Genomic DNA, 24,887 nt, shown 5'->3' with positions numbered 1-24,887 from the left:
AGGGTTGTTAAGAAGGCTTTCACTAACAGGGGGATTGAGTTTAAGAGCCGCGAGGTTATGCTGCAGGTCTATAAGGCCCTGGTTCGACCACACTTGGAATATTGTGTTCAGTTCTGGTCGCCTCATTATAGGAAGGATGTGGAAGCTTTAGAGAGGGTGCAGAGGAGATTTACCAGGATGCTGCCTGGACTGGAGAGCATGTCCTATGAAGAAAGATTGAGAGAGCTAGGGCTTTTCTCATTGGAGCGAAGAAGGATGAGAGGTGACTTGATAGAGGGGTACAAGATGATGAGAGGCATAGATAGAGTGGATAGTCAGAGACTTTTTCCCAGGGTGGAAAGGGCTATCACCAGGGGGCATAAATTTAAGGTGATTGGAGGAAGGTTTCGGGGAGATGTCAGAGGTAGGTTCTTTACACAGAGAGGGGTGGGTGCGTGGAATGCGCTGCCAGCGGTGGTAGTAGAAGCAGATACATTAGGGGCATTTAAGCGACTCTTGGATAGGTACATGGATGATAGTAGAATGAAGGGTAGGTAGTTAGTTTGATCTTAGAGTAGGTTAAAGGTTCAGCACAACATCGTGGGCCAAAGGGCCTGGACTGTGCTGTACTGTTCTATGAGGAAAAAACCCTTTGAAGAGACCATTTGTATTGCTGAAGTAAAGTTTCAACTGAAAATAAAGCTCATCAATAATAGATCCATACCTGAACAGTAGGAACATCATCAGGATGCACCACAAGGTGAACATTCTTCAGATGCATTGTATTTCCCTTACTACTGAACTTTAGAACTTCCTCAAACATCATCTTTGCAACAAGATCCTTTGGAAAACACAATTTGCCAGTTCCAATTGCTGGGAAAGCGATGGATTCCAGCTGTAATGCTTCTGCATTCTTCAGACATTCCTTGATTATCCTTTTTAAAAGCTGGAAAGTAATTTCACATCATGTTTCTACTCAATGATAGAATACTTCAAAAACATGAATTGCTGCTTTGACATTAGAATGTATATTACCTGTTCTGCATTTCTATTTCCTTGATCCCACTGAGGAACAACAACATGAAAGACTGCTTCACAGTCAAGATTACATCCTTTTGTTTCATAAATCCTTCCCAATGCATGTTTTTTAGTGTCCTTTTCATTCCACAGTAACTGTTGGAGCTTTGGGCCAGCTTTCTCTAATATTGCTTGGGAAACTGTGCCATTCCTGAGATCGAGATCCATTCCAATGACATTTACAATAACAGCAGCCTGGAAATAGAAAACAAACAATTATAATAAAGGTAAAATATGATTTTTGGAATGAATGATTTTCTCAAATAAACGAACTACAGTGAAGACTTACTGTTTCATCTTGAATATTTCCTTTGACAACAATGACGTTTAGACCTTCTTTTGTTTGGGCTTTGTGCAGACAATTCATGCTTCTGCTTTTTATCATGCTGCCAAAGTCATGCCTTTCTGACTGCACAGGAGAAGTAAGCAAAAATTCACCCAATATTTTGTGAACAGCAACTGAAACAGCATAAACGGTTTTTTCATCATTGTTTACCAAATGGATCTCTTTCAGTGTACTGCCTCCAAGTGAATCCACACAGTGTTCTCTAATTGACCTGACAATTATTTCTGCGCACAAAGGTAATGGAAATCCAAATATTCCTGAACTAATAGCAGGGATTGCTATAGACTTCAAATTATGGGATTCTGCAAGACAAAGACTTTGTTTCACAGCCCTTTTTAAGCGTTTCTTAGCAGTGTCTGCATCAGTATCCATCCATCTTGGACCAACTGCATGAATCACTTTGGAACATGGTAGGTTACCAGAATTAGTAATAACAGCATCACCAGGCATAAGAAATCCTTGCTTAACAATCCAATTACACTCATTTTGCAATACTGGACCAGCTGCTTCTAAGAGAGCTCCTGCAAGGCCTCCGATGTGTTTTAGGTCTTCATTTGCTGCATTGACTACTACATCAACATGATTCTTGCAGAGGTCTCCTCGATAAACAGCAACTAAAGGCCCACCAGGCAATTGCACTTTACAGTGAACCTGGCTCAATTCACCATTGTCTCCAAAGACACCATGCTCAATAAGTCTGACAACACAATTAAATTTATGCATTACAGCAGTAACATAAACATCTTCTTTTTCTTTGAAAATCTTCTTTGCTCCTGGTTTGGTAATTTTCATGACTGAACTAATTACTGTGCAAACTGCATCTAAAAGTAAATTCTCCACTTGTTGGACATTCTCTTGGGGACCAGATACTAAAACACTTGCACCATTTGCCACATCATTAACTTCTACTTTCACGCCATTTGGTGGGGTTTGGAAAATATCAATTTTCTTAACAGTTTTCAAAAATTGCAGGACTCCACCAGATTTAAGTGGAATGTTTTTTTTAATGATTGTGTTTTTCTTGACAAAATCCCAAAGCATTTCAAACACTTCCATGACAACACCAGAATAGCCAGAAATAAAGATCTGTACATGCCCATCGAGTGGTATCTCCTCAATTTCAACTTGTTTACTGGAAGAATTCAGCCTCGCATCCAATTTTTCTTTCAGTTGTGCCCATTCACGCTTTTCAATGACACTTAGATCTTTTATCTCAATACACTTGAAATTGAGATATTTTTTGATTTGGTTTTCTGCTGCACATAAAGAATTATCTGTATTTCCGATCAGCAGAACGCAGTTATCTTTAATGTCATACACAGCATTGATTCCATTTGATATGAACAAGCAGCAGGACACTGCATTGTGGTCTACTCGTTGTAGAAAACTAATAAGTTGAGGGTTCATATCAACTTGCTTTTGTTTCATTAGAACAACTCCTTCTAATATATTACTTTTGGCAACATAAACATCTGAAGGCAACCCATATAATGTTATATGTCCTGCAGCTGAGTTGTATTCCATGCTGAGGTTTGGAAACAGTGTAGACATGCGCTTTTCAAGACCAGTACTCAATAACAGATTAAATACAGCAGGATTAACAGTCACTGTCTCAGTCATACTTTGCTTTTCCCGTTCCAATTTTTCAATGGCACTATCCTGAACTGATTTGAATGCTTGTTGCAGGGTATCTACACTGTCAGATTCTCCAGTGACTATTACTTTTCCCTTTGAAATATCTGGTATAACAGCAACATTTTGGTTTAAATATTGATCAAGATCTCCTTGAATTATTTCCCAGATTTGTTGATTCACACAATTTTCAATAGTTTTGTACTTTGATAGGATACAAGATAGATTGCTTGAAGCTTCCCTTTTCCAATTCTTTACAAGTTTTTCTAACGAGCCCTCTTGTCTTGAAAAAGTTGGAGATATCTTAATCAAGTTTGATAGGCCCAATTCTGGCACTGCAATGTCACAGTAGTGTGCTGACATTTTGTCATTGATTTCTGCAATTCGCCTTCTATCATTTTTAAGAAATTGCAGGATGAAGGGATCAATATCGACAGTGAAGGGATCTGGAATTTTCACAACTGGTCTTTTGTTCCCATATAAAGCTGACCCCAAAGACTGGTAGTAGGGATAGACGTAGATTGGTGTATTATCAATAATGTGCGTTTTAGCCAGAATGGTATCCAGAACTGTAAATGAAACACAAAGAAAATTATGTTCTAGAAACAGTTAGTTTAAACAATCTACGTTGTCTAGTATGCAAATAGTACCTTTAGAATTTTCAAAAGAAACAATAGCTGCACTGTCCTCAGGTGTTATTTCAATGGTGGTCACAACTCCATGTCCATTTTTAGGATTTTCAAAGTAGAGTTTTAAGAAATCTTCACTGATATGAGCAGGCAGGTTCTCTACTCTTACACTTTTTGTTAATTCAAGTTGCTGTGCCTCAATTTTTTGTTGGTTACTCAAAACCTTTGTGGAACACTTTGTGATGAATTCAGTGATGTCTAAAAATAAATTACAAGAATAGAAAACAGTCACAATTTCTACGTCAATTACGACATTACGAAAAAATAACATTATTGTGGAAATGAAATGGTAGCTTAATACTCATAACACTTTTCATTATTAGGAAAACAGTTATTTAGAAAAAGCAAGGGTAATGAAGCAATACTATACAAAAATATCCAATCTTATGAATTCTGTGCTTATCAAAGAGAAGCCCATTAGTCCTGGAAAGAATAACATTTTGAGCCACTCTAGTCTGTTCTACATGATAGTATCTGTCTTCCACTCATGTCATTTTCTGAAATGTTTGCTCACCTCAGTAGCACTCTGTCAACTGGGGACTAAAATTTGCATCTACTGGTTATGAAAATGTTCAACATTTCATATTTGATTCTTTAAATAGAACATCTGTGATGTACTGTAATCATCCCATTGTTTACTTTAATATAGGCATTGTCCCACTGGATTCCTAACTGAAGAGAAAAGCAATATTTGGAACCAAGCCACTATTTGCAATACAACTGATGCTGTCCTCGTGCAAATTTTGCCGCAGTGAAGCCGGTGTTTTTCCCAACAAAAATCTTCAATATGTGGGTTGTGTACTTAAATCTGCCATTAAGTCCTAAGGTATAAAAATAGGTTGCACAGTGTTTGTATTTTCAGTGCTACAGTTGCAGTTTTGGTTCCAAAATGGTATCTGTGGTGCAAGTATGTTGCTGGTATGATCTGGGTAGGGCATTAGCATGGATGTGGGGAGCGTGAACCGTAAGTATGCAGCATAGCCAGGATGTGATGTCAATCAGCATGCAAAGCTGATCTGACGCCAGCACTGTCACTTTGGAGCTCAATGGGCTAGCTAATAGAGTCACAGAGTTATACAGCACAGAGACAGGCCCCTCGGTCCATCGTGTCTGTGCTGGCCATACAGCACCCAACTATTCTAATCCCATATTCCTGCACTTGGCCTGTAGCCCTGTTTGCTATGGCGTTTCAAGTGGTCATCCAAATACTTCTTAAATGTTGTGAGGGTTCCTGCCTCCATCACCTCTTCAGGCAATGCGTTCCAGATTCCAACCACCTTCTGGGTGAAAAAATGTTTCCTCAAATCTCCCCTAAACCTCCTGCCCCTTACCCTAAATCTCTGCCCCCTGGTTCTTGACCCCTCCACTAAGGGAAAAAGTTTCTTCCTATCTAACCTATCAATGCCCCTCATAATCTTGTACACCTCAATCATGTCCCCTTAATGCCTTCCCTTAATTGCTGACAGCTGAACATGTGTTCAGCAGCAGGAAGGATCCCAGCAGTGCTATTTAAAGGGATCATCAAATACTTTCAGGTTAGTTGCTGAATGATTTCTACCACCTTTTGTGTTGTTTATAGAAGTATTTGGTAGTTTGTACTGTTATTTAAAGTTGCTGAAGTATACAGGGAGTGGTGTAGCATGTGCTAAAGAATTTGGCCCTGACTTCAAGGATTCTGTTCAGACCGCATGCTCCAGGACATGGGTGCAGAAGTTTGCATTGCCTTGGAATACAGCGTGACAGGAAGAAAGAGCAGAGGTGACACAGAAGAAGGCAAGCTGCTCAAAGAGGAAGGAGGAGGTTGGGGGGAGAGGGGGGCATGGCGGGAAAGAGAGAAGTGCTCTCAGCAGGAAGCCATATCCATCCAGAATCTTCAGGGAGAAATTATCCTCTCTCAACCTCTGCAAGGAACAGTGTGTCAGACATCTATGCTTCACTCAGGAAGTGTTTACTGAAATCTACCATTTGTTTCAACCAGAACAACAGCCTTAGTGCAGGGTGAGGAGGACAGCATTGCCAGTGGCTGGGAACTTTTATGCATTGGGTCCCCACTAGGCTCGAGCAGAAAGTATTTGCAACATCTCCTAGTTTGCTGTCCACTGTTGCATAAGGGAAATCACTGAGGCTCTGCAGGCAAAGAGAACTGAATACCTTTCCTTCTCTGTTGCCAGAGATATGTGGCAACCGGAAGGGATTCCACTCCTTCATGTCCAGCTGGTGTGTGACCTTACTCAGTGTATCATGCAGGTCAATGCTCGCTATTGTGGCAGCAGTTATGATGTCTTCATCGTCCAGCAAGCTGCTGTACCATCTGCGCTTAAGTCACCATGACATGTGTACTGTATGTGTGTAGACTAGAGTCCTGACAGAGATCATTTGATATTTTTTTAATAGAAATATTATATATTTTATAATAATTAATCACTCAGGACCTTCCTGTTCTCTGTATCTCAGCTGCTCACTGGATAAACTTGCAGCAAGTATTTCAACCTGTAAAGCAGGAGTCTAGGTAATGTATAATGATATTTTCTGAGCCTTCAGGCAATTGCGATGTTTATTTTAAGCAATACAGATACTGGTACAGTGTGGCACAACCTGTCTGGGCACAACTCCATGGGTTTCTGTTTAACTTGTGACCAAACAGTGGTTAGTGGCAGTGGTTAGCACCGCAGCCTCACAGCTCCAGGGACCCGGGTTCGATTCTGGGTACTGCCTGTGCGGAGTTTGCAAGTTCTCCCTGTGACCGCGTGGGCTTTTGCCGGGTGCTCCGGTTTCCTCCCACAGCCAAAGACTTGCAGGTTGATAGGTAAATTGGCCACTGTAAATTGCCCCTAGTGTAGGTAGGTGGTAGGGAATATGGGATTACTGTAAGATTAGTATAAAGGCGCGTATCCATTGTCTCTCGAGATAAGGAGGCCCAAAAGAAGAAAGAAGAAAGAAGTATAAATGGGTATAAAAACAAGAAATGCTGGAGCCACTCAGCAGGTCTGGCAGCATCTGTGGAAAGAGAAGCAGAGTTAACGTTTCGGGTCAGTGAGCTTTCTTTGGTCACTGACCCGAAACGTTAACTCTGCTTCTCTTTCCACAGATGCTGCCAGACCTGCTGAGTGGTTCCTGCATTTCTTGTTTTTATTTCAGATTTCCAGCATCCGCAGTATTTTGCTTTTATTTTAGTATAAATGGGTGGTTGTTGGTCAGCACAGACTCTGTGGGCCGAAGGGCCTGTTTCAGTGCTGTATCTCTAAATAAATAAATAAACAATCACTGACTTCGTGGCTCCAATCTTCATCTTTTTAAACAACCTTTCAAGTCTAATTACAGTTTTTGTTGCTTATCTGCACAAACTGAAAAAGTGAAAAACGGATTCCGAAACGGAAGGTAGGTAAAGTGAACATTCCAGTGGTCAGGTGGGGCTCGGCTCGGGTAAAAATGGAAGGACTCGGGCGAGTTGGGCTCGGGTCCAATGTGGTTCTGTCAGGTTTTTCTTCCCCGACCCGAGCAGGCCTTTACACAGGAATCCTTCTGTGTGCTGAAGGAGTTTCCCGTGATATGACAGTTAGGTTAACAACAGTTTGAGAGCCAGTCTGAAATTATAAAGGTGAGGTAATGATGAATACTAGGCTGGGTTCTTTTCCAGTGGATCTGTGTTCCGTGGCTCCTTTTACTGCTATTCGCAAATGTCTCGATACTGGGATTAAAAACAGCAACTCAAGTGTTCTTACCTAAAGTTGCTTTTATGTTGTTCTTGTGTTGCTGGCTCCTGACAAATGGGTCTCAATGTTTTTATCACCTGATAATAACTTAGAAAAAATGGATCGAATGGACAGGAATGACCAATTTCCATTAGCAGAAAGGTCAATAAGAGGGCACAGATTTCAAGTAATCGAGAGAAAGATTAGAGGGGAGTCAAGGAGACATTATTTTCATCCAGAGGGTGGTGAGAGTCTAGAACTCACTGCCTGAAAGGGTGGTAGAGGCAAAACCCTCATCATATTTAAAAAAATACTTGGATAAGCACTTGAAGTGGCATAGCCTATAGGGCTATGAGCCAAGAGCTGGAAAGTGGGATTAGTTTGGATAGCTCTTTTTTCAGACACAATGAGCCAAATAGCCTCCTTCTGCACTGTAAATTTTCTATGTTTCTATGTTTTGTCTTCCTGGTGGTTGGTCCTAGTGAGTAACTAATTTTACATTGGGGTTACTGCTGGGTGCAGGAGATCCACATAGCAAGAACCAGTAATGCAAGCACTGCCCTATAGCCAATGGAAAAGTGCATACCATTGATATACACTTAAATTGGGCTTCACTGTAGTAACTTATTCTATCGTATTACAGTTTGGGACTTCAGTACAATATGCGAAGATTGAAATCTTTGTTGTGAAAAAAAAGGTTGAGGGAAAAATACTCAATGTGGTGCTGGAAATCAGCTCAGACAAAGGGTCTTTACCTGAAATGTTAATTGGTATTTTCTCTGCTTAGCTGCTGATGACATGTTGCAGATTTTCAACATTGTATTTCTGTAAATAATTTTATTTGCTATCTCTTCAAACTAAGAACTTGCCTGTAATATTTCTGTTGAACATAAATATTCTAACACTAACACAGCACCTTGAACTAACAGTTGCTGAAAGTTAACTCTTACCAATGTCAGTTTTGAAAGTCACAACAGCCGCATTCATTTCACTCAGTAATTCCATGCTGAAATCATCAGCTTCTTCAGTTAATCCAGTAAGATTTTCAACCAGTAGATTTAAGATTTCAGTCACAATATTTTTAGGAAGATTTTGTAGTACTACAGCAGAGGATTGTGGAAGAGTTTTACTCTTTTCATCATGAAATGTCGTCACCGGTGAATGTTCTTCTGGGCTCAACACTGTCTGAGCATCTTGATAAGAATCACAACATCAGTAAAACAAATATTAGTAGCATCAAGACTTTAATTCCTCCCACTCCCACTGGACCATCATTTCTTCAGTTTCTTGTAAATTTATAAGATGCAAAACTAATCAATGGTATAAGTTGCATAGAATTTTTTTTCTTAAAAGCCAGCATATTCAGGTTGTGAAACAGATAATATTGCTAATTTGCAGCTCAATAGAAAATCATGCCAAAAATATGTGGGTGACGATCCTGGCAGGTAGACCAGGATCACATTCACACGTGCCATCTGGTGCCAGCCTACTGAAAGTTGTAGGGTCAAAGGGAGAGTACCTCACTACCATGGGCAAGTGGGCACAAGCACTATTTCAAGCACCTCTGACATCCACCTGCTTATGTTCTGGTGCCCGTCACCAATGATGGTAGGGACAGGGTGAGTTTGCTAGGTCTTCCTTGATCCTAGCCATGTTCCCTTAGCCAGTGGATCTCAAACTGGGGTCCTTAGACACTTTCCAGGGAATCTGCTAAATAATATCAATGGGACCCGTTGCTGTGGTGGCATGGTTTGGACATGCGCTGTAACTGTCATAGTTACTGGCAGTGCCCCGATAGCAGAAATGCAGCACCCGAGGCAGCGTGTCAACCGACAGTCCAGTAAACAACAGAGCTGGAGGGAAAAAGCCCTGAAACACACAGCAGCTGTGCACTGAGTAGTTGGGTAGAGGGGTTACACCTGAAATTGTCCCAGCAAGCCTAATGCTGCTTGAAGAAGAGCAGGAAACAATGAGGTATTCAACAGGAATGTTGCTGAACATGTATGGTTACCTTTCAGCTAAAGGAAATATAAAACTGTGCACATCACTAATCACAACAATGTTCACTACATCAGACAGCCCTGGCAGAATTTCATTCAAGTTCCTTTAACAGGGCAGTGATGAACTTTACATTCAGAAATGTAAATGTGCAATAAGTATTATAATTTAGATGAGGAGCCCAGATTACTAATTCACTTGAAAAGGGGTCTTTCAAACAAAAATGTTTGTACCGCTGTGGGTGTGAGGAGCCAACGTGTGAAATACTTTTTAAAAAGTCTTTATCTTTTGAGGGTCCAAGCTACTTGTGGGGTCCAAAGCCATATCTTAAATATTAACAGAGCTTTCTGTTTCAGATGCTAACTAACCTGCTGTGGATATCCAGCATTTTGTATTCTAATCCTAAAACAATTTGTTCTGATACAAATTAAGCTCCATAGTTCAAATAGCTTTTGAACAAAATAAAGGTTTAAATACTTCTTCCCTATTCCTGACCAAACACTTTGTTTAAAAAGAAAAGTTATCATTCCAACATTGCTATTTGGGCATCAGGACTCCTAGGCTATCTATTATATGATTTTTTAACAAAACCAGAAAAATTTGTAAAGTTGCAATAAAACCACTCTCCTTCAGTTAAAAAGTTCATTTTGCCACATTTATACTTTATGCTTTCTTTGCTTTTAGCTCAGAATCAAAAATGTAATTTTCCTATCTCCTGTTCTTTGCTCCTGCTGCCAAGAGGGCAGGAGTTAATTATTGGAAAGTGTACAGCAGTGACCTGTAACTAATTCACATCCAATTTCCCCTCACTTTTGTCCCTTTGCAAAGAAGCTCACTTTTAATGAGCACCTTTCGTTTGTGGCCCAGCCAAGATCAGTGGTTTTTCTTGTGAAGAGTCACAAATCTATCACTTTTGGGGCAGGACGACCAAGCAGTGTGCATTTTAAATTTGCTGCCAAAAATATTAGGTCATAGCTCTTTCAATCAATATCAAGTACGTTTATCAAGAGCCTTCAGGTTAATTCCAACCTGAAAAGGAAATGCCAAATTTATGAAAGCTCAGAAAATGATTACATATCACAATCTCTTCTCTTTCTTGTATGTGAAAATGTTTGTTATTTTCTCTGACTTTGCTTACTTTCAATATTTTCAATGATCAGTGTTATTTCTCTGCCCTTTCTGGTGTCAGATGTAAGTGGTCCACTACCAGAGCTGTCATTTTCAAAGTACTTTTGGACATGTTCATCACGAGTGTTGTCGCTTGATAATATAACAGGAAGTATTTTCTGTTCCACAGAAAGATTTTGCTCAGTCAGCTTGCTCAAGCGGAAAGCACACAAATACAAAAACTGCCATGTACTGATGAGAACACATAATAATTAGCTAAAACCAAAATTTGGAAAAGCGTTTATCAAACTTCAATCCAAATAAATAAACATTTAAAAAAAAAACATCACTGGGAATCTTCAGAATTGCATCACTACAGAAAATTGCAAAACTATGAAGCAATTGTTTCACAAAGTAATCTGCATCTACCAGTATTTACACGCATGTTTGAGACTCCATACATTAGAGGCTGCCCATAGCTGTTGCTTTTATGTGCTGGCTTTTCACCCCATCTAAAGACATTACTTTCTAGTTCCCAATGCTCCGCCATAAAATTAAATTCCCCCCAAAAAATTCAAAAAGTGGATTTTAAAAAATAAAAAAAAAGCAAGCATCTATTTGTGGCATTTTGCTTTGTTTCTGTTGCATCAAGATTCCAGTGATTTTATTAAAGCTTATTTTTTATCTAATTATTTTGTGTTCTTGTCAGTATATGGCAATTTTTTGTATTTGTGTGCTTTCCACTTAGATTTCGCTCAGCCAGTTTGCCTTTCCGAAGAACAGAAAGCATTTCCTGTTATATTATCAAGTGACAACATTAGTCATAGTCATAGAGTCATACATAGAAACAGGCCCTTCGGTCCACCGCGTCCATGCCGACCATAATGCCTAACTATACTAATTGCATTAATTCCATATCCCTCTATGCCTTGTTCATTCAAGTACCTGTCCAGATGCCTCTTAAATATTGCTACTGTTCCTGCCTCCACCACCTCCTCTGGCAGCTCATTCCAGATACCCACTATTCTTTGCGTGGAAAATTTACCCCTTTGATCCCCTTTAAACCTCCTCCCTCTCACCTTAAATCTATGCCCTCTAGTTTTAGTCATCCCTACCATGGGAAACAGACTCTGGCTATCTACCCTATCTATGCCTCTCATAATTTTATATACCTCTATCATGTCCCCTCTCGGCCTCCTTCGCTCCAGGGAAAACAGATCCAGCCTATCCAATCTCTTTTTATAACTCAAGCCCTCCAAGTTCTGGGGGTGGGCTATTTAAATCCTTCATCAGAGTGGGCAGAGAAATCAACACTAACCTTTGAAAATGCTGAAAAGTAAGCAAAATCAGAGAAATGGTGAGGTGGCGGGTCATTGGCAGGCAAAGTGCCGCACCCCAAATGGACACCTCGCATCAGGATTCCCATTCTGGCAGGTGTCTGCCATTGATATGGTAATGAGGTGGCTGGAGTTGACCCCACATATGCCAGGTCAGTTGCCTGCAAGCAAACTATGGCACTTACACCAGGATCGAAAGTCCACAGATTTTCAGGGCTAATTTATATCTTGACCTACAGTAAGGAATACAGCGAATAAATACTCCTCTTGCACGCAATTATTGCAATCACAATCAATAAACAGCTGCTACTCAGATTTTGACCAAATTCATTTTTTCTGTCACCATATTACTGACTACATTTTCTGGAAAAATTTTACAAATATTCTGAACTTGATCAAATTCAAAACTAGGACTATATCAAGATGTTCAAATATAATTACACACGTTAAAACAGTTGTGTAAATGTTAAAATCTAAGGTACGTTGATAGTGTAATGGATTTTATTTCAAGGGAATATGTAAAAAATAGCTCGGTATTTTTTGAACTGTGGGACCAGTCAGGTGCACTACAAAGATCTTTCCAGATCCTGTACATTCCCAGATTCCAAAGTAAAATAGTAGCTTTCTCTTTGGCACTAGGACAAAAACCCTCAAAAATATAAGTGACATTTTTTAAGATGGGAGTTAAACTTGAGAAACTTTATGAAAGGAATAACGAAACAGCCGTGGGCCATTCAGCCCCTCAAGCCTGTTCCACTATTCAATGAGATCATGGCTCAACTAAAAGGCAATTAGCATCCACTAAAAGTAAAGTCAACTACAATAAATTTAAACAATGTAAACATTTAAAGTGAACATGGAGACATAATCTTCTCATCTTGGGTCCTCCTAACATTCTGAATCCTCCCCAAATCACCAATAATACAGACTTACTGACACCTAACCAAAATATTTTAAATTCAATATTAAGTATTTTCTTCTACTTTCTGTCTCACCCACTCAATTCCATGTATTCTGCACTAGTAGCTTTCAGTTCACGTACAATCATCATCCTGCTTGTGGAGATATACTTTTGCATGCCCTTGAGTTCTTAATAATTTATCATTAGGAGGAATAGGTCCCTATGAATATCTCCTGAGTGAATCAATGTTTTAATTTTTTAGAAGAAAGTAAAAGTACCTTTTCCTGTTTTAGGTTGTTTTCTTCCAGAATTCAGGCCCTGTAAAAGCACAAAAATTATATCAAGACATAAAAGAAAATCAAAACTCTATTTTACATTTACAATTTGCACAATATACATGTAAACTTACACGTTGTTCTGGATTCAGCTGTGTTGCTGCTGTCCAGTCTCCTCCAGCAGCTGCCTGAGGTAGAAGTCTGACAGTAATACAAACTTTGCCCCTCTTTTGCAGATCAATTTCATGAGCCTCTTTCTCCAATACGTGACATCTTGCTAAAGAAAACATTAGGAGGAACAGTTGTAAGATTGTATTGTTGTATGTATGTATAATGTATTGATAAGAATAGTGGAAATTAATATATTTATTTCCCTCAGAGTCTGAAGCAGTATTACCACACATTAGTCTCTCAGTTTGTTGTGACACAAAATAGCAGACTGCAGGTTAATTTATCACACGGCAGGTCCTAAATATCAGTAACACTATCAAAAAAGGTGACAAGTAAAGCCTGAGTGCTTCCAGACAGGAAAACACTTAGTCACCAAGCAAATATTTATCAGGGGTGCCAGAGGACTGGAAGATTGCAAATGTTACACCCCAGTTCAAAAAAGGGGTAAGGGAAAAACCAGGGGTAAAATTTTATGGACCCTTGGGGGACGGGATGGAAGGTGGGGGGAGTGCCTGCCACTTTCCTGTCTCCCCGCGATCAAGATGGGGGTGGGAAAACCACAGACAGCCTTCCCATCCAGAGGCCAATTGAGGCCCTTAACTGATCAATAAATATTCACTAAAGGGCCTCTCCCCACCGCTGCTGCAATTAAACCAAAGGTGGAGGGGGCCCCCACCATGCGGGAAGGTTGCCCAGTAAAACAAGGTGACCTCCCTGCGGGGTTGGGGAGGGTCCATCCCTCCACTAACCCCGGCCCCGAACCCCGCCCTCAAAGACCACCTTTCCCCCACCCTTCTCGTCGGGGCCTGCTGGACTGGCCCGGTGACCTGGCCTCACTTACCTTGGGTCCAGGGCTCCATGGCTGCTCCTGGTCCCAGGCCTGGTGTAGTACCAGCATTAGCCACCGCTCCCAGTGGTACTGCTGATACTACTGAGCTGCCAGCCCCCAGATTGGCTCACAGCTCTTACAGGCAGCATCCTTGTCCTTAAAGGGACAAGGACCACGGCACCAGGCAGTTAATTGCCTGAGAGTCGTTGAATCGAGGGGACTTCGAAGGGCCCGAGGTGGGGTTTCCCTCGCCTTATCAGCCCATTGTCGGAAGCCCCGCCGGCTTGACTAAATTCAGCCCCAGATAACTACAAGCCAGTCCACCCAACGTTGGTGGTGGGGAAACTTTGAGTTCATAATCCAGGACAAAATTAATTGTCACTTGGCAAAACATGAGTTGATCAATGACAACCCACACGGATTTGTAAAATGTAAATTGTCTTGGACTATCTTGATTGAGTTCTTTGATAAAGAAATGGAAAGAGTTGATGAAGGTAATGCATTTGATGTTGTGCATTTGGATTTTCAAAAGGTGTTTGATAAAGTACTACAAATTAGACTTGTTGGCAAACCTGAAGCCCACAGGATTAATGGGGCAGTGGCAGCATGGACATGAAATTGGCTAAGGGACAGAAAGCAGAGAGTAGTGGGGAGTGGTTGCTTTTTAGGCAGGAGGAAAGTATACAAAACTGCCCCCGAAAGTTTGGTCTTAGGACCACAGCTCTTTTTGATATATATTAATGACCTGCTTTCCTCAGCTTCTGCACCGAATGACTTCTCATCCTTGGTGATTTCAAGCTTCATCTCAACTCATCATGCTCTCTCTCATGAGTTCAATGCCCTCTTATTCTCCACTAATTTCTCCTTCCATTTAAACTCCCCAACCCACATCCACAGCCACTCCCTTGACCTTGCTATTTCTTGTGGTCTCGCTACTTCCATCATGTCAATCACAGTTAAGGCCATATCTGATCATTTACTTGTATCAATCTCCACTCACATCCCCTTTTCACACCCCAACCCTCCCTCTTTTTGTAACCACCCCTAGAAAAAATTATCCCCCTGTTCACATACAACTGCACTTCAAAATCCCAACTATCCAGCCTTTGGTCCTCTGTTTGCCACACATTTCTGCAGCTACTGATTTGTTCAACTGCACCCTCACCTCCACCTTTGATGAACTAGTCCACAATAAAACCAATACTCTTGCTCACCCTGACCATTCCCCTGGTACAGCCCCCATCTCTCTTAAGTTCCAAGGGTCGCAGTCCTGAAATGATATGGCAAACAACTGGTTTAGCTATTCACTGCCAGATCTGTCTGGACCAGCTAAAACACGATTGGGTCCTGCTCTTGTCTGCTAAAACTGCTCACTATTCCAGGATGATCCTGGAATGCAAAGATAATCCCCAGCTACTTTTCCCTACTGCAAATGATCTTCTTAAACCCACTTCCCCTGTCTTTTTCATCCTCACCTCCACCAATAAGTATGTGCTGCTCATGGACTTCTTTGTCATTAAGATAGAGACCATTTGATCAGCTAACTCTGCCGCTTCCCTCGCTTCCACTAGTCCACTGGACCTAATTTCCTCCAAAGCTCCACCCTGCCATAGCCCTGAACTTGTATCTTTGGTTTCTCTCCTATCTCCCCTCATGCCCTCTGAGCACATCTTGTCCATGAGACTCACCTCCTACTCCCTTGACCCTATTCCCACTAAACTGCTGACCACCCAACTTCTCTTCCTGATGTCCGTGTTAGCTGATATTGTTAATGGTTTTCTCTCTTCAGTTCTGCCCTTCTCTCCTTTAAATTTGCTGTCTTCACCTCCCCTTAAAAAAAACCCCTTAATCCCACCATCCTTACAAAATACTGCCCCATCTCTAACCTCGCTTTCCTCTCAAAAGTCCTTAAGCATGCTGTTGCTTCCCACATCTATGCCCATCTTTCCCAGAACTCCATGTTTAAATCCCTCCAAACAGGTTTCCACCCCTCTTACAGTACCGAAACATTATCAAAGTCACAAATTACATCCAATGTGACTGTGACCAAGGTAAACTATCCCTCCTCATCCTCTTCGATCTGTCTGCAGCCTTTGACACGGTTGACCACACCATCCTCCTCCATCGCCTCTCTTTTGTCATTCAGGTGGGTGGGACTGCTCTTGTCTGGTTCCATTCTTATCTAACTGGAGCCAGAGTATCACTTGCAACAGCTTCTCTTCCTGCTCCTGCATCATTACCTCTGGTGACCCCCAAAGATCTATCCTTCACCCCATTCTATTTCTCATCTACATGCTGCCCCTTGGCAACATCATCCAAAAGCACGGCATTAGTTTTCAAATGTACGCTGATGATACCCAGCTCTACCTCACCACCACCTCTCTTGGGTCCTCGATTGTTGCTAAATTATCAGACTTCTTGTCCAACATCCAGTAATGGATGAGCAGAACTTTCCTCCAATTAAATGTTGGAAAAACTGAAGCCATTGTCTTCGTCCTCAGTCTAAACTCTGTTCCCTAGCTACCGACTCCATCCCTCTCCCTGGCAATTTTCTGAGACTAAACCAGACTGTTTGCAACCTTGGTGTTCACAATATATACCAATGATTTGGATGTGGGGACCAAATGTAATATTTCCAAGTTCGCGGATGACACAAAACTAGGTGGGAATGTGTGTTGTGAGGAAGATGCAAAGTAGCTTCAAGGGGATTTGGACAGACTTAGAGTGGGCAAGAACATAGCAGATGGAATATAATGTGGAAAAATGTGAGATTATTCACTTTGGTAGGAGGAATAGATATGCAGAGTATTTCTTAAATGGTAAAAGATTAGAAAGTGTAGAAAAGGACAAAATGTACAAAAGGATATGGCTGTCCTCGTCAATAATTCACTGAAAGCTAACATGCAGGTGCAGCAAGCAATTATGAAGGCGAATGGTATATTAGCCTTTATCGCAAGATGATTTGACTACAGGAGTAGTGAAGTCTTGCTTCAATTGTATAGAACTTTGGTTAGACTGCATCTGGAGTACTGTGTGCAGTTACCCTTACCTTAGGAAGGATATTATTGCCATAGAGGGAGTGCAACAAAGGTTCACCAGACTTGTTCCCGGGATGGCGGGAATGTCCTATGAAGCGAGACTGGGGAAACTGGGCATATATTCTCTAGAGTTTCGAAGAATGAGAGGCGATCTCATTGAAACCTACAAAATACTTAAAGGGACTGACAGATGTTCCCCTGGTTGGGGATTATAGAACCAGGGGACACAATCTCAAAATAAGGGAGAAGCCACATAGGACAGAGGTGAGGAGAAATTTCCTTACTCAGAGTTGTGAATCTTTGGAATTCTCTACCCCAGAGGGCTATGGAAGTTCAGTCATTGAGTATGTTTAAAGCAGAGATTGACAGATTTCTAAATACCAATGACATAAGGGGATATGGGGATAGTGTGGGGAAAAGGCATTGAAGTGCATACAAGGCATACAATCAGCCGTGATTGTATTGAATGACGGAGCAGGCTCGATGGGCTGAATGGCCTACTCCTGCTCCTATGTTCCTATATCTGATCCAGAGATGAGCTCCTGACCACATATTCGCGCCATCAGTAAGAGTGCCTATTTCTACCTCAGTACCCAACTTTGCCCCGCCTCAACTCATCACCTGCTGAAACCCTCATTCATGCATTTGTTACCTCTAGACTTAACTATTCCAATGCACTCCTGGCTGGCCTCCTCCATTATATCATCTGTAATTTTAAGGTCATCTGAAACTCTGTTGTCTGTGTCCTTAATCACACCAAGTCCCAGTCACCTTTCACCTCTGTGCCCGCTGATCTACATTGGCTCCCGTTCAAGCAACGCTTCAATTTTAAAACTTGCTTACTTGTATTCAATGTCCTCCATGGCCTTGCCCCTCCTTATCTCTAATCTCTTGCAGCCCACAACCCTCTGAGATATCTGTGCTCATCTAACTCTGGCCTCTTGAACATTCTCAATCTTAATTGCTCTACTATTGGTTGCAGTGCCTTCAGCTTCCTAGGCCCTAAGCTCTGGAATTCCCTCCCTAAACCTCTCCACCTCACGACCACTCTCTTCCTTTAAGATATTTTAAAACCTACCTCTTTGGCCAAGCTATGGGTCATCTGCCCCAATATCGCCTTCCATGGCTCAGTGTTAAATTTTGTTTTACAACACTCCTGTGAAGCAGCTTGAGGCGTTTTACTATGTTACAGGCTCTATATACACATAAGTTGTCGTTGTTGACCTGGATTTGGGTATATAAGGCATAATTTCAAAGTTCACAGATGACATGAAATTTGGAAGAGTAGTAAACAACGCGGAGGATAGTAACAGACTTCAGGAGACATCAACAGACCGGTGAAATGGTCTGACACATGGCAGATGAAATTTAAAGCACAAGTGTGAAGTGATGCATTTTGGAAGGAAGACTGAGAAGAGGCACTATAAACTAAATGGTACAATTTTAAAGGGGGTGCACAAAGAGAGACCAAGGGGTTTACATACAGAAATCTTTGAAGATGACAATAAGTTGATTACGCTGTTTAAAAGGCATCCTTGGCTTTATAAAGAGAGGCACAGTGTACAAAAGTAAAAAAAAAGTTATGCTAAACCTTTCACAATCACTGGTTAGGCCTCAGCTGGAATACTGTCCCCACTCCTTTGCACCATGCTTTAGGAAGGATGTCAAGGCCTTTAAGAGAAGATTTACTACAATAATACTAAGGATGAGGGGCTTCGAGAGACTTGAGAAGCTGGGGCTGTTCTCAGAGCAGAGAAGGTTAACGGGAAATTTCATACAAGCATTCAAGATCATGAAGGGTTCTGTTTAAGTAAGGTGAAACTGTTTCCACTGGCAGACAGTTCAATAACCAGACAACACAGATTTAAGGTAAGTGCCAAAAGAGCCAGAGGTTAGATGACAAGAATTTTTTTTGCACAGCGTATTATGATGATCTGGAATACATTGCATAAAATGGTGGCAAAAGCAGATTCAACAGTAACTTTCGAAAGGGAATTGGATAAATACTTGAAGGGGAGAATATTGCAGTCCCAGGGGAAAGAACAGGGGAGTGTGACTGATTGGATAAGTCTTTCAAAGAGCTGGCACAGGCACAAAGGGCCAAATAGGTTCCTTCTGCACTGTAAGATTCAATGCACATGCAGCATATCCCAATGTGTTTCGCCCCAGTCTTCATCGGTTGAGGAAATGGGCAACTGAGTCCATGGGGTGAATTTTATCAGTGCGTCTTGCTCCGCAGCGGCACGCTGTGAAGTTAGCGGCCTTCCGACACAGAAGTGCCAACACCTAGCCCCCATGATTTTTCACGCAAGAGCTCATTTAAATGAGGGGGCGGAGTGGCCGCCCCGGATGACGTAGAGGGGACGGCCGCCACGTCCCTGGCAAGGGCATCTGCGCAATTTTTAAACGGCTTCAAGCCTTTAGAAGTAATTTTAATTTTGAAAATGATATTGTGGTTCATGGTGTGTAAAAATTGAAATAAATGCTAGAGGCTCTTTCCCACCTGTTCCCCCCCTCTCCGCCTGACCCCCCCCCCCTCCCCCCCCACAATTTTTGTTTTCGGGGCAATATCAACAAAATGAACTTTAGAATTGCTGATAATCGAGACATGTTGTCAAAGCTTTTGTCTTGCATTCATCAGGACAATACACAAGAATAACCAATGTAAGGGAAAACAACAACTTATACTGCATGAGAAGAGAGTGCTGATTGGCCAGTTTGATGCTAGGTATATAGGCCGTACGTCTCAAAGACTTACGATCGTATCAAACATGTCCCTTCCACTGTTCGCAATGGACAAGGTTCAGGCCGTACCCAACCAGCCCATGCTTGCAAAACTCAAAACAGTGTCCAACATTAGAAGTGATTCCATGGTTGGACAACATTTGATAAATAATCAGCAATGTGCTAAGAATCACGCTGACAACCAATTTAAGATTGTTAGTAGGGCTCGCAGTGTGGCACATTTGTGCGTACTGGAAGCTACATTTAATACACAGGGCCCAGTTCTTTGCAGAAAGGAAGAACATGTACACACATTGTGCCTGTTTCAGTTGAACAAAATAATTGACAGCCATTCACTGGTTCATTCCTCAGGGCAATGCCTTGACCAGAGTCAAGCTGCCTGGTTTAAATTTCAAACAAAGCTTGGCAGTTAAATGGTCAGTCACTGGTGCATTCTACATGGCAACGCCTCTACCAACCAGAATTAACTTGCCAACCAATCAGCACTCTCTTCTCATAGAATCATAGAAATTTTAAGGCACTTGGACCATCGTGTCTGTGCCGGCCGAAAAACGATCCACCCATTCTAATCCACCTTTCAGTTTTTGGTCTGTAGCCCTGCAGCTTACGGCACTTGAGGTGCATATCCAGACTCGTTTTGCACGAGTTGAGGGTTTCTGCCTCACCTGACCTTTCAGGCAGTGAGTTCAAGACCCCTGCCGCCCTCTGGGTGAAAAAAATTTTCCTTATCTCCCTCTAATTTTTTTACCAATCACTTTAAATGTATGCCCCCTCGTCACTGACCTCTCTGCTAAGATGAACAGACCCTTCACCTCCACTCTATCTAGGCCTCTCAAAATTTTGTACATTTCAATCTGATCTCCCCTCATCCTTTTCTGTTCCAAGGAGAATAACCCCAGCCTATACAATCTTTCCTCATAGCTGCATTTTTCCAGTCCTGGCAACATCCTCGTAAATCTCCCCTGTACCTTCTCTAGTGCAATTACATCCTTTCAGTAAAGAGGTGACCAGAACTGCACACAGTACTGAAGTTGTGGCCTAACCAATGAGTTATACAGTTACAGCATAACCTCCCTGCTCTTATATTCCATACTTCGGCTAATAAAGGAAAGGATTCCATATGCCTTCTTAACCACGTTATCGACCTGTCATGCCACCTTCAGGGATCTGTGGTCATTCACTCCAAGGTCCCTCACTTCCTCTACACTTCTCAGTATGTTCCCATTAATCATGTATTCCTTTGCCTTGCTTGACCTCCCCAAATGCATCAGCTCACACTTCAAGTTGAATTCCATTTGCCACTTTTCTGCCCATCTGACCAGACCATCAATATCTTCCTGCAGCCTAAAGCTATCCTCCTCATTATCTACCACATGGCCAATCTTTGTGTCATCCACAAATTTCTTGATCATGCCCCCTACATTTACATCCAAATTGTTAATATACACCACAAAAAGTAGGGGATCCAATCCTCCAGCACCACACCTGTATCCAGTGAGGACTGGAAAATGATGGTCAGACCCTCGGCTATTTCCTCTCTTGCTTCTTTTAACAGCCTGGGATACATTTCATCTAGCCCTGGTGATTTATCAACTTTCAAGGATGCTAATCCCATTAATACTTCCTCTCTCCCTATGTTTATCACATTCAATATTTAAACTCTTCCTCCTTTACTACAATATCTGCATTGTCACTCTCTTTTGTGAAGACAGATACAAAGAACCACACCAATATCTTCTGCTCCTACACATAGGTTACCTTTTTGGTCTTTTATGGGTTCTACTCTCTCCTTAGTTATCCACTTACTCTTAATGTGTTGATAAAACATGTTTGGGTTCACCTTGATTTTGCTTGCCAATATTCTTTCATGCCCTCTCTTTGCTTTCCTAATGTCCTTTTTGATTTCACCCCTCCACTTTCTATACTCCTCTTGGCTTTCTGTAGTATTGTGTTCTCAGTGTCGGACGTAAGCTTTCCTTTTCTGCCTTATCTTACCCTGTAGGCTCCTTGACATCCATGGGGCTCTAAATTTGGCCACCTCACTCTTTCTTCGTGGGTACATGTTCACCCTGAACCCCCTTTGAATGCCTCCCACTGTTCTGACACTGATGCAGTTTAAGTTGTTGTTTTTCCCTTACATTGGTTATTCTTGCATATTGTCCTGATGACTGCAAGACGAAAAGATTCGACAACACGTCTCTATTTTCAGCAATTCAAGTTCTGTACTACCAAATAACTATAAAATGAAATTAAAACAAGAAATGCTGGAAATACTCAGCAGGTCTGGCAACATCTGTGGAGAGAGAAGCAGAGTTAACGTTTCAGGTCAGTGACACTTCTTCAGAACTAGCAAATATTAGAAATGTAAAAGGTTATAAGCAAGTAAAGCGGGGGTGGGGCAAGAGATAACAAAGGAGTAGATGTAAATAGGACAAGGTCACAGAATAGCTGACCAGAAGGTCATGGAGCAAAGGCAAACAATATGTTAACGGTGTGTTGAAAGACAAAGCATTAGTACAGATAGGGTGTTAATGGACCGAAAACTGAACAGCTGCAAGTACAAACATGAAAAAAACAGTGGGTAAGCAAACTGAACAAACCAAGATGAAATAAAATAAAATAAACACAAAAAATATAGATAAACGAAAAAGGAAAAAGGAAAAAAATAACTAAAAATAAAAGTAAAATGGGGAGCCAGTCATGCTCTGAAATTATTGAATTCAATATTCAGTCCGGCAGGCTGTAGTGTGCCTAATCGGTAAATGAGATGCTGTTCCTCAAGCTTGCATTGATGTTCACTGGAACACTGCAGCAATCCCAGGACAGAGATGGCGGCGGTGGTTTGCACCGAGGCTTCGCTGCTGCCGCTAATATCCGGCAGGGCTTTCTTGGCGTCGTGGGGGGGGTGGCACTGCAGCTAGCATTTTCTGGCCTCCCTGCTGCGACCCATGTTTACTCTTAATTTCTTCCTTTTTACATCCCTGTAGATGCTTATACAATCTATTTCATTGGCCTGGAGATGGGGGTTGGAGGTGTGTGGGCGGGAGCAGGGGTGGGTGTGCTGGGAAAATAGGGAAGAGCTGCGTCAGGACAGCTCACCAACACATTCCCGTCGCTGAAATTTCCTAGGGGCTGTGGGAAACCTAACTGGCTGCCCGGATCATGGCATCGGGCAATTAATTATGATTAAGGCCCCAATTCGGGTGAATTTGCAGACTCGCCAGCATTTTGCTGCCAGTGGAGTCGCCCCTCCTTTGCATGCAGAAGCAGCCATCTCAATGGACGGAGGCTCCCTGCCCCAATGATGGGGCTGCGGGGAGGAAAGACCAGACCGGCAGCTCAAACAATTCCTGTGGAGGGCTTCCCCACCCCCTTCCAACTGGTTTTCATGGCATGCATCCAAGGCTGCCTGCATGTTGAGGTGCCCTCACAGTCCCCAACCTGCCTCAGCAGTGCCCACCTCACCCAGTGGCAGCACTGAGAGCCTGCCTCCTGTCCCGAATGCAGAGGTGACCAATTAGGAGGCTGCCTCTGGGAAGATGGTGCCAGCAGGAGCACTTCTGGCAAGTGTGGGCTCAAGACCCCCATTTGGTCCCAATGTCAGAGTCCCAAAGCCCACAGTAAATCCATCCCTATGTCTCTCGCTAGTTTACTCCCATATCCTATTTTTCCTTCTTTATCAATTTCTTTGTCATCTGTTCCAATGGCAACTGCAGCAATATCACTGGCAGCCCTCCGAGAATTTAACTCAATCCCGACCCAGGAAAATGGTTCTACTCCAATCCAGCTCCAAATGAAGATCCAAAAATCACTGGAAAATCTAGCCTCTGTTCTTGTGCTTAATGAATTCTTGGATAAAACAATGAATTTTATCCAAAAAGGCAAACTTGAATTTTTGAAGTTTTTCCAGACTTTTGTTTCCATCTAGTATTTTGTTTATTTGCTGTGCAATCCAAAACGATCAACGTTGACCATCAGATTACCACTTTTAATGTTCCACTCATGTTCAGTCTGCAGGCTATGTCTAACATAATGCCAATATCACTACCCACTGCAATAGATCAGGTTCCTTTTGCTCAAGCCGCTTAGAACAGAACGGTGGCCGACAGTTCAATAATAGATTGTATTGTGGGGGAGGGGGGGGGGGAAGTGGGGGAGGAGGTGGGGGGGGAAGTGGGGGAGGAGGAGGGCGGGGAAGTGGGGGAGGAGGAGGGCGGGGAAGTGGGGGAGGAGGAGGGGGGGAGGAGGGGGGAAAGTGGGGGAGGAGGAGGGGGGGAAAGTGGGGGAGGAGGAGGGGGGGAAAGTGGGGGAGGAGGAGGGGGGGAAAGTGGGGGAGGAGGAGGGGGGGAAAGTGGGGGAGGAGGAGGGGGGGAAAGTGGGGGAGGAGGAGGGGGGGGAAGTGGGGGAGGAGGAGGGGGGGGAAGTGGGGGAGGAGGAGGGGGGGGAAGTGGGGGAGGAGGGGGGGGGAAGTGGGGGAGGAGGAGGGGGGGAAGTGGGGGAGGAGGAGGGGGGGAAGTGGGGGAGGAGGAGGGGGGGAAGTGGGGGAGGAGGAGGGGGGGAAGTGGGGGAGGAGGAGGGGGGGAAGTGGGGGAGGAGGAGGGGGGGGAGTGGGGGAGGAGGAGGGGGGGGAGTGGGGGAGGAGGAGGGGGGGAAGTGGGGGAGGAGGAGGGGGGGAAGTGGGGGAGGAGGAGGGGGGGAAGTGGGGGAGGAGGAGGGGGGAAGTGGGGGAGGAGGAGGGGGGGAGTGGGGGAGGAGGAGGGGGGAAGTGGGGGAGGAGGAGGGGGGAAGTGGGGGAGGAGGAGGGGGGAAAGTGGGGGAGGAGGAGGGGGGAAAGTGGGGGAGGAGGAGGAGGGGGGGAAAGTGGGGGAGGAGGAGGGGGGGGAAAGTGGGGGAGGAGGAGGGGGGGGAAAGTGGGGGAGGAGGAGGGGGGGAAGTGGGGGAGGAGGAGGGGGGGAAGTGGGGGAGGAGGAGGGGGGGAAGTGGGGGAGGAGGAGGGGGGGAAGTGGGGGAGGAGATGGGGGGAAGTGGGGGAGGAGGAGGGGGGGAAAGTGGGGGAGGAGGAGGGGGGGGG

At 43.1% G+C, this 24,887-nt stretch overlaps 1 protein-coding gene across 1 annotated transcript in view; it reads right to left on the bottom strand.

The window, feature by feature from the left end:
• The window catches only part of LOC137371971 (protein mono-ADP-ribosyltransferase PARP14-like), a 61,719-nt gene that overhangs the window by 29,149 nt on the left and 7,683 nt on the right, over window positions 1-24,887 (bottom strand). Inside the window, exons 2-8 of the mRNA XM_068035159.1 lie at window positions 13,168-13,310; window positions 13,037-13,076; window positions 8,366-8,608; window positions 3,685-3,921; window positions 1,346-3,603; window positions 1,015-1,251; window positions 704-925 (exon numbers count right to left, since the gene is read on the bottom strand). Coding sequence (XP_067891260.1) covers window positions 704-925; window positions 1,015-1,251; window positions 1,346-3,603; window positions 3,685-3,921; window positions 8,366-8,608; window positions 13,037-13,076; window positions 13,168-13,310 — 3,380 coding nt within the window. The remainder of the gene's footprint in view (window positions 1-703; window positions 926-1,014; window positions 1,252-1,345; window positions 3,604-3,684; window positions 3,922-8,365; window positions 8,609-13,036; window positions 13,077-13,167; window positions 13,311-24,887) is intronic.

Source organism: Heterodontus francisci, chromosome 7 (assembly GCF_036365525.1).
Source record: "Heterodontus francisci isolate sHetFra1 chromosome 7, sHetFra1.hap1, whole genome shotgun sequence".
Taxonomy (NCBI): domain Eukaryota; kingdom Metazoa; phylum Chordata; class Chondrichthyes; order Heterodontiformes; family Heterodontidae; genus Heterodontus; species Heterodontus francisci.
The sequence above is the reverse complement of the archived record's forward strand: the minus strand, read 5'-3'. Positions and strand labels throughout refer to the sequence as shown.